The 17,196-nt window shown below is 45.1% G+C and overlaps 1 protein-coding gene across 1 annotated transcript in view; it reads right to left on the reverse strand.

Annotated features, from left to right (window-relative positions):
• The window catches only part of LOC143285218 (uncharacterized), a 155,975-nt gene extending 143,570 nt beyond the window's left edge, over positions 1-12,405 (reverse strand). Inside the window, exon 1 of the mRNA XM_076592463.1 lies at positions 12,165-12,405. Coding sequence (XP_076448578.1) covers positions 12,165-12,312 — 148 coding nt within the window. The 5' untranslated portion in view covers positions 12,313-12,405. The remainder of the gene's footprint in view (positions 1-12,164) is intronic.
• Between the last annotated feature and the right edge of the window lie 4,791 nt (positions 12,406-17,196).

Consider the following 17,196-nt stretch of genomic DNA (forward strand, 5'->3'; position numbering starts at 1 on the left):
GTTGAATATTTACTTATTTCATTTTATTGGTTTCTTTATTCAAGCCCGTTGTTCGTTTGTTACTTTACTTAATCGAATTCATGTTATGAAATTATTAAATTTTATACTTGCTTTCTCTTACGTGCGGTTTGTTTGTTTAATGATTACTTATGTAAGTTCATGTTTAGTTAAATGAATTATCTTTCTCTTTTACTAGCGCACGCGCGCACGGACGCACGGACGCGCACACACACACACACACACACACACACACACACACACACACAAACACACACACACACACACACACACACACACACACACACACACACACACACACACACACACACACACACACCCTTGAAACATGGACTTGGTCTGGGTTGCTTGAGGGTTTTCAATTAACATTGTTACGTTTGCTCAGTGTTAACCAATAATTATTATTGTCCGCAAGCGTCTGGAATACAGTGTACACTCGGGAACAATTCTCAGCGCTTTGCAAACTATGTGCGGCCTAGACGGCCCGTGCAACGAAGCGGGCTTTGACACGAGGCACAATGGGTTATCATGTTTGATTCTTATGTGTTCTGTGTAATCGTCTTTAGTCTTCAGGTTAGTTTGTTCTTGGTAGTGGGAAAAAAAGTGATGACAAAGTGACGGAACTGTCAACAGTGGGAGAAACAATTTCTAGGGTCCTGTGTGTGAAAATGACTACACTTGTGCCTAGGTTTTTGTTTCCAGGTGGTTTGTTTGTTATTTCATTATTTCATTGCTTCTTCGTCTTCTTCTTTCCCGTTCCGTCCATTCCCGTTTCGCCAATTCCCAATTCAAACATTCCCGTTTCGCTCAGTTCCCGTTTCGTCCATTCCCGTTTCGCCAATTCCCAATTCAAACATTCCCGTTTCGCTCAGTTCCCGTTTCGTCCATTCCCGTTTCGTCAATTCCCAATTCACTCATTCCCATTTCGCCCAGTTCCCGTTTCGTCCATTCCCGTTTCGTCAATTCCCAATTCACTCATTCCCATTTCGCCCAGTTCCCGTTTCGTCCATTCCCGTTTCGTCAATTCCCAATTCACTCATTCCCGTTTCGCTCAGTTCCCGTTTCGTCCATTCCCGTTTCGTCAATTCCCAATTCACTCATTCCCGTTTCGCTCAGTTCCCGTTTCGTCCATTCCTGTTTCGTCAATTCCCAGTTCACCCATTCCCATTTCGCCCAGTTCCCGTTCCGTCCCTTCCAGATTCACCTTCCAACAAATTGTTGATCCCAATTCTCCTTCTCCCAGTTCACCTGTGTACTAAGGTGCTCTTTGAGAAAACGCACATTTGTGCATGTCTTTGAGGAAACAAAAACCACAGAAAGCTTTCTCCATTTCTGGCCTGGCCTCTTCTATGTCTCGTATTTGTATCTGAAATCACGAAACAGCAAACAGAGCTGTATCCTAAACTGATGTATACATACATACGTATAAGCCTTTCCTCGTAACTTATTATCGTGGATACTATCATAGTATTTCTACCCCTGGTTGAGAATCGAAAGTGTTGGTATAAGCTGTTAGGGTATCGTGTGCGCATTCACACATTTAACAATCATCCGTGTCTCGTGTGTGTGGGAGGGGGGTGGGGAGGAGGAGAGAGAAAGAGAGGCACAGAGAGAGAGATAGGCAGAGAGAGAGAGAGAGAGAGAGAGAGAGAGAGAGAGAGAGAGAGAGGCTGAATAGGCGGAACGGGAACACAGGGTACAAGGCAAAAGGGAACAGAGAGTTGGACCTCTCCAGAGGGCCAGTGTTGAGGGGGGCGGCACTACATCAAAGGGCAGTAGGCGACACGGGGAATGGGTGAAAATGGGACCTACACCGATGTGAGTGGCGGTAGGTAAGTGGGACCTACACCGATGTGAGTGGCGGTAGGTAAGTGGGACCTACACCGATGTGAGTGGCGGGAGGTAAGTGGGACCTACACCGATGTGAGTGGCGTGAGGTCAGGTAAGTGGGACCCACACCTATGTGAGTGGCGGTAGGTAAGTGGGACCTACACCGATGTGAGTGGCGGTAGGTAAGTGGGACCTACACCGATGTGAGTGGCGGGAGGTAAGTGGGACCTACACCGATGTGAGTGGCGGTAGGTAAGTGGGACCCATACCGATGTGAGTGGCGGTAGGTAAGTGGGACCCATACCGATGTGAGTGGCGGTAGGTAAGTGGGACCTACACCGATGTGAGTGGCGGGAGGTAAGTGGGACCTACACCGATGTGAGTGGCGGTAGGTAAGTGGGACCTACACCGATGTGAGTGGCGGTAGGTCAGGTAAGTAGGACCTACACCGATGTGAGTGGCGGTAGGTAAGTGGGACCTACACCGATGTGAGTGGCGGTAGGTAAGTGGGACCTACACCGATGTGAGTGGCGGTAGGTAAGTGGGACCTACACCGATGTGACTGGCGGTAGGTAAGTGGGACCTACACCGATGTGAGTGGCGGTAGGTAAGTAGGACCTACACCGATGTGAGTGGCGGTAGGTAAGTGGGACCCATACCGATGTGAGTGGCGGTAGGTAAGTGGGACCCATACCGATGTGAGTGGCGGTAGGTAAGTGGGACCTACACCGATGTGAGTGGCGGGAGGTAAGTGGGACCTACACCGATGTGAGTGGCGGTAGGTAAGTGGGACCTACACCGATGTGAGTGGCGGTAGGTCAGGTAAGTAGGACCTACACCGATGTGAGTGGCGGTAGGTAAGTGGGACCTACACCGATGTGAGTGGCGGGAGGTAAGTGGGACCTACACCGATGTGAGTGGCGGTAGGTAAGTGGGACCTACACCGATGTGAGTGGCGGTAGGTAAGTGGGACCTACACCGATGTGAGTGGCGGTAGGTCAGGTAAGTGGGACCTACACCGATGTGAGTGGCGGTAGGTAAGTGGGACCTACACCGATGTGAGTGGCGGTAGGTAAGTGGGACCTACACCGATGTGAGTGGCGGTAGGTAAGTGGGACCTACACACATTGAGTGGCGGGAGGTAAGTGGCGTGGCAGTGGAAGCACGAGGGAGCTGCAATGTAGTGAGGGGGAGGAGGAGGAGGAGGAGGAGGAGGAGTGAGGTGATGACAGATGACACAGATAGTCTGCTCCTGATAAGTGCCCTGCATTCTGCCAGTCAGTGCCAGAACAACTGAGGTGCGTGCGCGCGGTGGTCTCGTGGCAGCTGAGGCGCCAGAGTCGGAAGGAAGCGAGTGTCAATGTGTTCGAATCCTGAAGATTAAAAAAAAAAAAATAAAAAATTCCCTCTTCCACTGGACCTTGTGGCTTAGTGGTAACACACGCCCGTCTAGGAAACGAATGTCTCCGGGTTTGAATCCTATACATACAAAAGATATTTTTTTCTTCACTCTTCTACTAAATATAGTCACAAACTAGGGAGCGAGAGAATCTGAGCGCGCTGGTTTGAATCACGGCTCAGCCGCCGATATTTCAGTCTACCCCTCCGCTAGACCTTGAGTGGTGATCTGGACGCTAGTAATTCGGATGAGACGATAAACCGAGGTCCCGTGTGCGGCATGCACTTAGCGCACGTAAAAGAACCCACGGCATCAAAAGGGTTGTTCCTGGCAAAATTCTGTAGAAAAATCCACTTCGATAGGAAAAATAAATTTTAAAAAACTGCACGCAGGGGAAAAAAAGGGGGTTGCGCTCTCAGTGTGGCGACGCGCTCTCCCTAGGGAGAGCAGCCCGAATTTCACACACAGAAATCTGTTGTGAAAAAAGAGAATAATAATAATAATAATAATGGTATTTATATAGCGCTGAATCTTGTGCAGAGACAAATCAAATAGCTTTCGCACCAGTCATTCACACGCATGCATAACTCTAAAACTGGAGAAACTGAAGACAAGGAAGAGGCAGGGAAGGGAGGCTATTTTGGTAAGAGATGCGTTTTAAGGCCAGACTTGAAAGAGCTGAGTGTGGAGACTTGACGAAGCGAAAAAGGAAGTTCATTCCAGTTGCAAGGTCCAGAGACAGAGAAAGAACGGCGGCCAACAGTCGAGAGCTTGAATCTGGGTATGCGTAAACAGAGTGGATCCGAAGCTGATCGTAGTGAGCGAGATGGAGTGTAGAGGTGAAGGCAGCCACAGAGATAGAAAGGGGCTGATTTGTGAATACATTTATAACATAGAGAGAAATATGAATACAAAATGCAACACAAATACAAATTCACCCGTCTAGCAAGGGAGTCCATGGGTTTGAATCTCATATCATATACAAACGAATTGGATTTTTTTTTCTATCTTTTTTTTCTTTTTTTTTTTATTCCTTCTTCCACTAGACCTAGTTACCTAGTGGTACTAGGTCCGCCTAGGAAGCGGTGTCTGCGCGAGTTTGAATCCCGTATCGTAACCAGACAAGGGATTTCTGTTCCCTCCTCCGGCTAGAACTTGAGCGGTGGGTCCTTCTGGGTGCTACCATTCGGGGTGAGACGATCACACTGAGGTCCCGTTTGCAGCATGGGGTAAGCGCACGTAAAAGAACCCACGGCCACAAAAAAAAAAAAGAGTTGTCGCTGGGAACAAAGAATGAAGAGAAAAAAAAAACCCACTTTGATAGTAAAAAACAGATGTACGTTCAGACAGGAAACGAAAAAAAAATATATGGGTGGCATTGTACTGTGGCGACATGTTCTCCCACGGGGGGGAGCAGCGCGAATTTCACATAGAGAAATGTGTTGTGACAAAACGTATTACAATGCAATGCAACACAATACAATACAATGCAGCCGCTATACAATACAGTACAGTGCAATGCAATGCAGTGCAATACAATACAGTGCAATGCAATGCAATACAATACAGTGCAATGCAATACAATACAGTGCAATGCAATACAGTGCAATACAATGCAATGCAATGCAATACAGTGCAATGCAATGCAATACAATACAGTGCAATGCAATGCAATACAATACAGTGCAATGCAATGCAATACAGTACAGTGCAATGCAATGCAATACAGTACAGTGCAATGCAATACAGTGCAGTGCAATGCAATACAATACAGTACAGTGCAATGCAATACAATACAGTACAGTGCAATGCAATACAATACAGTACAGTGCAATGCAATGCAATACAGTACAGTGCGATGCAATACAATGCAATGCAATACAATACAGTGCAATGCAATGCAATGCAATACAATACAGTGCAATGCAATACAATACAGTGCAATGCAATGCAATACAGTACAGTGCAATGCAATACAAAGCAGTGCAACACAGTACAATGCAATCCAGTGCAGTACAACACAAGGCAACGCAACGCAACGCAATGCAATACAGTGCAATGCAATGCAATACACTACACTACACTACACTACACTACACTACACTACCATAGCGTACCGGACCGTACCATACCATACCGTATCATACAATGCAATGCAATGCACTACACTACCATACCATAGCGTACCATAGCGTACCGGACCGTACCATACCGTACCATATATTATCATACAATGCAATGCAATGCACTACACTACCATACCATACCGTACCATAATTATCATACAATGCAATGCAATGCACTACACTACCATACCATAACGTACCATACAATGCAATGCAATGCACTACACTACCATACCATAACGTACCATACAATGCAATGCAATGCACTACACTACCATACCATAACGTACCATACAATGCAATGCAATGCACTACACTACCATACCATAACGTACCATACAATGCAATGCAATGCACTACACTACCATACCATAGCGTACCAAACCGTACCATACCGTACCATAATTATCATACAATGCAATGCAATGCAATGCAATGCAATACAATAAATGTATTAACATAGCGTTAAATCTTGCGCGGATGCTAATCACCAATAAAAAATATATATATATATATATATATTAAAAACAACAACAACAACAACAACAAAAGCAGCGCTGTCTCAGCCAACTTTCACTGCCACGCAAGTCAGACTGAAACCAAAGGGGTGGAAAAGAAAAAAAAAAGAAAAAAAAAGTCTAAACAAATGAAGATAGAAGGCTGCAGAAACCAGGAACGGAAAACGAGACGTTGGAACGAAGGAGCTGTTAAGGGGGGGGGGGTGTGGGGGGGTGGGAGGTGTGTGTTGGGGGGTGGGTGGGTGGGTGGGGGTGGGGGAGGTTAAGATCAGAATTGAAAGATCAAAAGCACGGTGGATCTGATGAAGCGATAGAGTGAGTGTGCATCTTTGTATCGTCGTGTCTTTGTTTCTTTCGTGCTTTTCTTTCTTTCTTTCTTTCTCTATCTACTCATTATTTGTTTATTCATACATTTATTTCTTTATCTACTTATTCATTATTTGTTTATTTATTTATTTGTTTGTTTGTTTATTTATTTATCTGTTTATCTATTTGACATGTATGTATTTAGTTATTCGTTTATTTATATATATCTATTCAGAAATATTATCTATTCATTTATTTATTATTCACGTGTCTTATTCACTGTACCACATGCATTGAGTTAACATGCGCTCTAGAGACACAGGGTCAGTACTATATGAAATTGAATGTGTCATCATCGTCGTCATCATCATCATCGGTAGTAGCAGTAATAGTAGTAGTAATAGTAGTAGTAATAGTAGTAGTTGTAATAGCAGAGAATGAGAAAGAAAACGAAAATAATGAGATAGAGAGATTGGAGTGGGGGGTTCGGGGGCGGGGGGAGGGGGGGGGAGGGGGGAGGGGCACACATACCATACATACAGACATACAGACAGACAGACTGACAGACAGAATTGACATAGAAAGGAAGAAAGACCAGAACGATTTGCTCAGTGCATTCGCCTATGAAAAGAAAGCAACATTAATTCATAAGTCAGATTAAACTATAAAGAGAAAGAAAAAAAAGAAAGAAAGAAAGAAAGAAAGAAAAAAGACGACAAAGAAGAAAAAAAAGAAGAAAAAAAAAAAGAAGAAAGAAAACCGCATTCACTTGCAAAAATACACTGTGTATCTATCTGTCGGTCTGTGCTTTGCCTCTCTCTCTCTCTCTCTCTCTCTCTCTCTCTCTCTCTCTCTCTCTCTCTCTCTCTCTCTGGTATGATGCTTTGATATCGTGGTGTATATATATTTTTTTCTTTGTTTTTTTTTTTTCTTTAGGATTTTGTGTGTCAATTCTTTTTTTCCCCCCCTCCATCCTTTCCCTTTCGATAGCCAGATAAAAAAAAAAAAATTGCGTATTCTATTACATTCAGAAATCAAATCAAATCAAACTTTCTCTCTCTCTCTCTCTCTCTCTCTCTCTCTCTCTCTCTCTCTCTCTCTCTCTCTCTGTGTCATGCTTCATTCGTGTATTTGTTTATTTTACAATACAAATAAATGTCAACTTTCTTGTCAAGTGAACACGCTTGAACCGTTACTGGATTCATATGGATAGCCACGAGACAAAACGAAAAAAAACAACAAAAAACCCAAAAAAACAAACCAGCAAACTTTACTTTGATTTACTGCAATCCTTCATACTGCTAAAGAAAAAAGAAAAGAAAAGAAAAAAAAACACACTCACCCCCCCCCCCCCTCCCCAGGAAACAAACACAAACAAACAAACAATAAGCAGCCATCAAGTCTTAGGAAGAACGGTTGATGATAATCCATCTCCTCCTCCTCCTCCTCCTTCTCCTCCTCCTCCTCCTCCCTCAAGGCCTGACTAAGCGCGTTGGGTTACGCTGCTGGTCAGGCATCTGCTTGGCTTGGCAGATGTGGTGTAGCGTATATATGGATTTTGTCCGAACTGACGCAGTGACGCCTCCTTGAGCTACTGAAACTGAAACTGAAACTGAAACTCCTCCTCCTCCTCCTCCGCCTCTTCATCTTTTTTTCTGTCGATGATGTGTTGGCTTCACTTAAATCAATTGTTTCTTCTATCTGTCGTTCTTTACTTCTTCTTCCTCTTCTTCGTTCGTATCGTGGGCTGCAACTACCACGTTCACTTGTATGTACACGAGTGGGCTTTTACGTATATGACCGTTTTTAACCCCGCCGTGTAGGCAGCCATACTCCGTTTTCGGGGTGGGGGGGGGGAGGGAGAGTGCGGGGGTGGGGTGGTGGTGGTGGTGTGGGGGGGGGGGTAGTTCTTTTCGATAAAGTTATGTCTGTTGATACAAACTTATTATTGTTTATTTGCTTGTTTGCGCGAATGGGCCTTTTTTTTGCCGGCTTTCTTTTTGTTTTTGTTTTAGTTGATATCTCTTTCTTTTTTTTAAATTTTTTTGTTTTGGTTGTATGGTAAGGGTAAATGAAGTATGTATTTAACGTTTCAGTGCCCCCACGGGGCATAAGAAAAGATACCTTTTGCCTTGCCTCTTTTTTTTTTTTTAACCCCCCCCCCCCCCTTTTTTTTTTTTTTTTTTGCTTCCGATTTCAAATACTGCAGTCAGAGGTACTAGTGACACAGGGTGACAGAAAAAAAGACCAGATGAGGAGCAGACAGAGGGAGAGAGGGAGGGAGAGGAGGAGAGAGGGAGGGAGAGAGGGGAGAGAGGGGGAGAGAGAGGGAGGGAGTGGGTAAGAGGGAGGGAGAGAAGGGGGGTGGGGCGTTTTGTATGGTTAGGGCGTAAACGTGGCCAGCTGTTTGCATGCCTGTCAACATTCCTCTGTCGTGTGTGTGTGTGTGTGTGTGTGTGTGTGTGTGTGTGTGTGTGTGTGCGCGCGCGCGCGCGCGCGCGCGCGCACGCGTGCACACGTGTGTGTGTGTATATATGTGTGTACATGCGTGTGTTTGCGTGCGTGTGTGTATTGCGTGCGTGCGCGCGTATGTGTGTTTGTGTGTGTGTGTGTGTGTGTGTGTGTGTGTGTGCGCTCGCGCGCGTGTGCGTACACGTGCTTTATTAACCCCTTGACAGCTGCTAGCAAGTAAGCTGGTCAGTGAAGGGCTGTCGTCTCACTCACTGAGACAGAACTGAGTTTGACAGGTCAGGGTTGTCGGTCAGTCAGTCAGTCAGTCAGTGACCATTCTGTATTGGGACTTTTCTGGTCTTGGGGCTGAGTGTCCTTTGTCCGGAAAAAAAAACAACAAAAAACCCCACTGACTTAGAAGTGTACAGAATTCGCCGCTGCTGCAATAAGGATTGATGCCACGCTGGTTTTGTTTCGCCCTGCTTCAGCGGTAAAGTGGTGAACTGAGGTCTGTTTGGTTTTGTGTGCACTTGCATATTATAATTATTATTTATTTATTTATTTATTTATCTATTTACGTATTTATGTACGCTTATCTATTATTTATTCACCTTTTTTTTTTCTCAAGGCCTGACAAAGCGCGTTGGGCTACGCCGCTGGTCAGGCATCTGCTTGGCAGATGTGGTGTAGCGTATATGGATTTGTCCGAACGCAGTGACGCCTCCTTGAGCTACTGAAACTGAAACTGTGCACTTGCCTTTTCATATATTATTCTATGATTACGATTGATTTTTTTATTTTTAAATTTTTTTTTTAGATACTGAAATTGAATGTTTAGTTTATATCGTTAAGAGAAAAGTGCTTCAAACTGTATTGGTTACATTACGCAATGTAAGTATTCACTTTGATGATGATGATGATGATGATTGTTATCATTATTGTTTTTGTTTTGTTTAGATATTGATTCTTTTCTTATCATCATTATCGCAAGTTAGTATTATTATTATTATTATTATTGTTGTTGTTGTTGTTTGTTTTAACATCAACATCATCGCCGCCGTAACTGATCATTACGATCATTATTATCATTCGAATGGTAGATAGATAGATGAATAAATAAATAAATCAACAAATAAGAACGGATGCTAGCATATTGATGTGTTAAAAAGCGACTGCAGCAGGCAAATACATACATACATACATACATATATAACATTTAGAACATGATAACTTTACGTAGAAGAAGACGTCATGTAAGGGTCAGAAAGATGACGTAAAAAATAGCATTACGTCATCTGTTATTCAAATCAAATCAAATCAAATCAAAAACACTTTATTAATCCACATGGAAATTAAGTTGTGCAATCACAGGCTCATTGTAAACACTGGCATAAAATCATGCGCAACATAAGAAGAGATTAAAACTAGTCAAATAAGAATTCCCAATAGCTGACGATATACTAACCCCCCCACCCCCCCCCACACACATACTCATGTTAAGACAATAGGGTATTGCACAACAATATTAACAAATGAAAACATCCAACAAAAAAAGGGTATAAGATTACTAAAAATGACATGCGCGCACGCACGCACACACACCCACCCACCCACACACACACACACACACACACACACACACACACACACACACGTTAAGACCATAAGGTATTGTACAACAATACATAAATAAAAACATCAAGGGAATAAATCGTATATATAAGTAAATGCACACACACACACACACACACACACACACACACACACACACACACACACACACACACACACACACACACTCACACACACACAAACAACGTATGCATGCACATAACATATGTCACGCCAATAAGATTAGAACATTAACATTAAGATACATGAAATCCAAGTAAAATAAGAAAATATTTAAAAATCACTTCCGATCACACACACACACAAATGCTTGCTTGCCCGTGCTCACCCGCTCAGTCCCACATGCACGCATAATGTCTGCTCCCATACACTCGTCTGCTGGTGAAGTTCAGGTGTTGCTGTGGCGAGGGGGCTTGGGGGGTGGGAGGGTTCACTTAGTGTATTGGATGTTTTGATTGTGTGCGCGAATGGCTGTAGGAATAAATGAATTAATGTATCGAGATGTTCTTGCGCGTGGAGCTCTAAACCTACCACTTATGTCTGACCTTCTGCTATTAATGTCATCATGTAGTGGGTGTCTTACGTCGGTCAAAATTGTTATTAGTCTGTCAGTCAGTTTTCTATTGTGCATGTCGCTAAAGGTGTCTTGTCTTATACCCACCACCCCACCCGCTTTCCTAATGACTTTTTCCAACCTGTCTTTGTCATGTTTGGTCAGGTTCCCCCCCCAGCACACGGCTCCGTATGTTAAAACACTACAGACAACAGATGTGTAAAACATTTGGAGCATCTGCTTGCATACATTAAAAGATTTCATTTTTCTAAGACAGTACATGCGACTGTTGCTCTTTTTAATGAGTGCAGTTGAGTTTTCATTCCAAGACAGCTTATTGTCGATTATCACACCGAGATATTTGTATGAGTCTACTTGTTCGACCACTTCATTTTTTGTGATGATTTTACTTAAAGTTGATTTCTTTTTTCTGAAGTCGATTACAAGCTCTTTGGTTTTGCCAACATTCAGCTCAAGGAAATTTTCTTCACACCAGTTCACAAACCTGTCAATTTCTCTTCGGTAGTCAGTGTCATCGTCATCAGTAATAAGTCCTGTCAGTGCGGAGTCATCTGCAAACTTAACGAGGGGACACGAATTGGTCAGACTTCTGCATTCAGCCGTATACAAGGTAAAAAGAAAAGGCGAGAGGACTGTACCTTGTGGTGCACCTGTGTTTGTGAAAGAGACAGGAGACATAAAATCATTTAATTTTTACAAAATTTTATTAGTGTAGTCTGTGACCAAGCGGCCGGCTAGCAGCGAAAATTCAGATTTTATTGTTTTTGTTTAACAAAATAGGCGTTGTTTTTCTACTTTGTTTTATTATATATATATATATATATATATATATATATATATATATTAACAACTCTTTGATGAGCAAAACAAGGTGAGGAATACCAGACGAAGAAAAAAAAAACAAAAACAAGATCAGAGGAGAACGAAAGGTAGTTAGACTGACTGACAGACAGACAGACAAACACACACACACACACACACACACACACACACACACACACACACACACACACACACACACACACACACAGGTGAGGAGGACAGATTGTGTGTGTGTGTGTATGTGTGTGTGTGTGTGTGTGTGTGTGTGTGTGTGTCACTGACCGATCAAAGAAAAAGAAAGTAGGGGGGAAAAAAAGGGTCCACATGCTCGCTGTTTCCCCAAAGTGCCAGACAGACAGACAACCAATCAGACACACACACACACACACACACACACACACACACACACACACACACATACAGCCAATCAGACAGACGGACGGACGGACAGACGGGGGGGGAGAGAGGACAGGAGACATGCCACTGACCGATCAGAAGCTCCACCTGCTCGCTGTCAATCCACAGCGCCAGCCGGCTCCGACCCCTTGGTCCCCGGCACCTGGCCAGCCCCGCCAGGACCACCAGGCCCAGCGTCAGCAGCAGCAGTCTCAGGGGCGCCCCTTGCCGGCCCCGCATCCCGCCCCCACCCCCGCCCCCAGCCCCCCCGCCCCCACCACCCCCAACACCGCTCCCACCCGCCGCCACCACCACCACCACGCCCCCTCGCCTCCTCCTCCTCCTCCCCCTCCTCCTTTCTCCTCCTCCTCCTCCTCCTCCTCCTACCTCTTCGTCGACGTCGCCTTCTTCTTCCTCCTCCTCCTCCTCACCTTCCTCCCCTCCTCTTCCTCCTCCTCCTACCACCACCACCACCACTACCCCCCACACCGCGCTCAACCATGGACCACAGAGGTCGGCCAGACGTCGAAGCGGTTGTCGGGGTGGGGTGGGGTGGGGGTATGGATGAGGTGAGGAATGAGCAGCGGTGGTGGTGGTGGTGGTGGTGGTGGCGGGGATGGTGATGGTGGTGGTGGCGGTGGTGTTGGGGGTGGGGGTGGGGGTGGCGTTGGGTGGAGGGGGGTGGTGGGCGGTGGGGGTGCCGGGCGCAGGGGCGGTGGTGGTGGTGGTGGTGGGGATGGTGGCGGTGGTGGTGGCGGTGGTGATGGACGTAATGGTGTTGATGGTAATGGTGGCAGTAACGGTGACACCAGGTGACTGACTTTTATCACGTGCAGTTGGCTGACAGTAGTGGCCTGATGTTGTTTTTCCGCCAAGCACTCTCCTCATGAAAACAAAAGAAATGTTGATGTGTTGCTGTTGTTAAAAAAAAAAAATCCAAGAATTCCCCACAAACACCTTTTTTTTTTCTCTTCACAGCTAACGCTAGTAGTAGCTTCACTCGCCGAACTTTCAGTGTGAAACGACCGCTTCAAAGGAAACAGTCATATTATCTCCAACCATAAAATAACAGGGTGAAAACATTTATCAGGTTTGAGAAAAAAAAATAAAATAAAATAAACACACCACACTTCTATAAATGCAATACGCACAATCACACTTTTGTAACTCCGACGAAATTGTGTTCATCGTTGTCAACTTCGGCAGCCTGTTTTATGAAATCGGTAAATTCAACACAATCGGTTCACACAATCACATAATGCAAAATTCGACAATGAACCCGTTGACAATCTGGAGTCAGATATTTGACAACAGTGACGTAGATTCTGTTCAGCCTGTTTTGATAAAATCGGTAAATTCAACTTCGTTCACACAATCACATAATGCAAAAAAAATTCGACAATAAAACCGTCGAAGCTTTTGAGTCAGGTAATTGCCGACAGCGAATTACCTACATCCTTTGAACTGCCCCACCAGAAGTAGAATGCTCAGTGGAACGGGCGAAACACACGAAGCGCAAACACACGGCCACCATTATTTCGTAACAAGTGCGATGTTATCTTCATCCCATCCCTGCTAACAATTGGGAAAACTACCGCAGCTTAAGTGACAAAACCAAACTGCACTGAGAGAAAGAAACGTTTTAATTGAGGCCTCAAACCAGCCGTGGACGACAACTGTTTGTTCTTCCTTCAAGGTTCGTTTTTGGGGTTTGGGTTATCCATCAGCTTCCGTGTTTTTTTGTTTTTTTTGATGCACCACCAACCGGTCACAACAGAATCGAATGTGACCTCACAATTAGAACAAATTAACATTGAAAGAAAGGTTTAATCCTAGTCATGAAGAAAACAATTTTTTTTCTTTTTTCTTTATTCATTTATTTCTTTTTAGTCTGCACTGAAGGAGAAGAAGGAAGAACAGATGGAGTTAAAAGGACATCACACTTCCTAGCTCCCAACACCAAAAGTCTCGCCACATAATTTGGGAGGTGTTGAATGAAGGCTGCGGACAGCACAGAGCTGGCCAGGAAGATTCGAACCCCGGCCGCCACTCTCACCCAGGGCACACGCCCCAGCCTGTCCAGGCCCCCCAAGACATCGTTGTGGATTGGCCCGGTCCCGCCCCACCTCCCGCCAGCATGCGCAGTGTCTGGGGATCACGTGACGGGCAAGTGTGACGAAGTGTCGGGGTCGCGCGCCAGGTGAGCGCGTGCTGGGGAGCCGAGGCTGGAGCTGGAAGCGCGCGCCAGGAGAGTAAGGAGGACGCCGGTGATGAGGGTGGTGAGGATGGCGGTGGTCGCCCGGCGTTGCACTGGACCTGAGGGCTGGTTGACTTTCATTGGAGCTTGCTCCCCTGTTGGGGGGGAGAGGCCTTCACGCCGTGTCGCGCCGTCCGTCCCTTTCTGTCGGCACTGCGGAGGGAGGGAGGGAGGGAGGGAGGGGGTGGGGTGTGTCTGTGGGGAAGGTGGTGTGCAGTCCGGATCCCACTTCTCCGGGGGAGACAGCGGTGGTACATCCCTCACCTCACACACCTCCTGTCTCGGTGCCTTTCATCTAATTATATTCCACAGCTCTAAAACCTCTCCCCTTCCTGTCTGCCTTTCTAATAAATACCTAATTATAGTTCACAGCCGGCTGTCTACACTTCACAGACGGGGGGTTCAGCCGTGGTGAGTTTTTTTCGTTAGAAATCTCGCTGAATTTACATTCACTTTTATTTCTGTGCAAGATCGAGGCAATATTATCAGAGACTTTGCCCGAGCTTCAATTCAAATCAAATCAAAACGATTCAAACCAATCCAGGATTTTCCTTATAGCATTTTGATCGAAAATACCCCTCCTTACACAGCTCACACTGTATTTCGCAACAGTCAAAATGCTTCAGTGTAGAAAAACATCATTCATAATATATGAGACATGTTCACATACATGTTCTTCTAAGAAGCATATGACTTCAAACTGAAATTGTTCTATGGCAGATTATTACAACCTCGGAAATCTGTTAGAGAGAGAGAGATAACAAATTCTTTCTCAGAATATATATCTTCAAACTGTTAACGTTATATGGCAGATTATTTCTGTCTCGCAAATCTGTTGGAGAGAGAGAGAGATAACAGATTCTTTCTCAGAATAGATATCTTCAAGCTGTTAGCGTTCTACGGCAGATCATTACTGTCTGGGAAATTTGAGGGAGGGGAGGACGACCGACTTTGTGTTTGGGATCTTGGGGTCTGTGATCACGTTGTGCCCTCACTACAGGCATTGCAAGGGTAGCGGCGGCCGGCTTTTTTTTTTTCCTCTGCACCTGGAAAGGAAACAGGAAAAAACGGGACGATGTAGAAATGTATCAGTAATATGTATGATGATGATGATGATGATGATGATGATGATAATAATAATAATGTCATCAATAATGAACACACCTGGAAAGGAAACAGGAAAAACGGGATGATGTAGAAATGTATCAGCAAAATTTATAATAATAATAAGAAGAAGAAGAATGATAATGTCATCAATAATGAACACATCGCTGGTTAGTTCAAAAGTCTCAAAGAATACTGACGGACCTCTGGAAATAGTTCCCCGGAGACAGACAGACAGAGAGAGAGAGAGAGAGAGAGAGAGAGAGGTGGAATAATTCAAGCCCTGTTGTCTTGAAACCGAAAGTGAAACTGCAGAACCGAAAAAAACCAACCTGATGTAAACACATTTGTATTTGTATTTCTTTTTATCACAACAGATTTTTCTGTGTGAAATTCGGGCTGCTCTCCCCAGGGAGAGCGCGTCGCTATACTACAGCGCCACCCATTTTTTTTTAATATTTTTTCCTGCGTGCAGTTTTATTTGTTTTTCCTATCGAAGTGGATTTTTCTACAGAATTTTGCCAGGAACAACCTTTTAGTTGCCGTGGGTTCTTTTACGTGCGCGAAGTGCATGCTGCACACGGGACCTCGGTTTATCGTCTCATCCGAATGACTAGCGTCCAGACCACCACTCAAGGTCTAGTGAAAATATCGGCGGCTGAGCCGTGATTCGAACCAGCGCGCTCAGATTCTCTCTCGCTTCCTAGGTGGACGCGTTACCTCTAGGCCATCACTCCACATGGGTACTACACATAAAATTGTAACGCGTTGAAATTCTTTTTGCTCGTTCAAAAGAGGACAGGGGAAGGGAGTATTTCGAAATGTGAATACTTCAGACTTGAAGGGGGGATATGGGATGATGACTTGTTCGTAATGCCGGGAGAGCTCTTCAGTAACTATGGCATCCTGGAATTGACTCGGGGTTACCAGGGAAACTGGGCACTCTCGTTGTGACGAGACTGAACTGTCACACGAGCCGAGAAGACCACAGTATCACACCTTTATTCCTCCCTCTCTTTTAGTCAGGGGGAGAGAAAAAAAAAAGAGAGCAAAAAAAACAACAAATAAACAACAAAAACGAGCAAACAAACAAACATTGTTTATTCCCTTACCATAACTGTGGAGTGATGGCCTAGAGGTAACGCGTCCGCCTAGGAAGCGAGAGAATCTGAGCGCACTGGTTCGAATCACGGCTCAGCCACCGATATTTCCCCTCCCTCCAGTAGACCTTGAGTGGTGGTCTGGACGCTAGTCATTCGGATGAGACGATAAACCGAGGTCCCGTGTGCAGCATGCACTTAGCGCTCGTAAAAGAACCCACGGCAACAAAAGGGTTGTTCCTGGCAAAATTATGTAGAAAAATCCACACACGAAAAAAAAATGGGGGGTGGGGGTGGGGTGGGGGGCGCTGTAGTGTAGCGACGCGCTCTCCTTGGGGAGAGCAGCCCGAATTTCACACAGAGAAATCTGTTGTGGTAAAAATAACTACAAATACAAATTATAAATATAATATATTCAGTTCCCGCTCTGTCTATCTATCTGTCTCCCCCCGCCCTCCCCCCTCCCCTCTCTCTCTCTCTCTTCTCCCCCTTTTCCTCCTCTCTTTCAGCACCCCCTCACTCCTCTCTCTCTCTCTCTCTCTCTCTGTCTTCTCTCTCTCTCTCCATCTTTGTCTGTCTCTCTTTGTTCTCACTCTTTCTCTCTGTCCCCTTCCCCTCTTTCTCTCCCTCTCTCTTCCTCCCTCAGTCTCTCTCTCTCTGTCC

The sequence above is a fragment of the Babylonia areolata genome, chromosome 8, assembly GCF_041734735.1.
Source record: "Babylonia areolata isolate BAREFJ2019XMU chromosome 8, ASM4173473v1, whole genome shotgun sequence".
Taxonomy (NCBI): domain Eukaryota; kingdom Metazoa; phylum Mollusca; class Gastropoda; order Neogastropoda; family Buccinidae; genus Babylonia; species Babylonia areolata.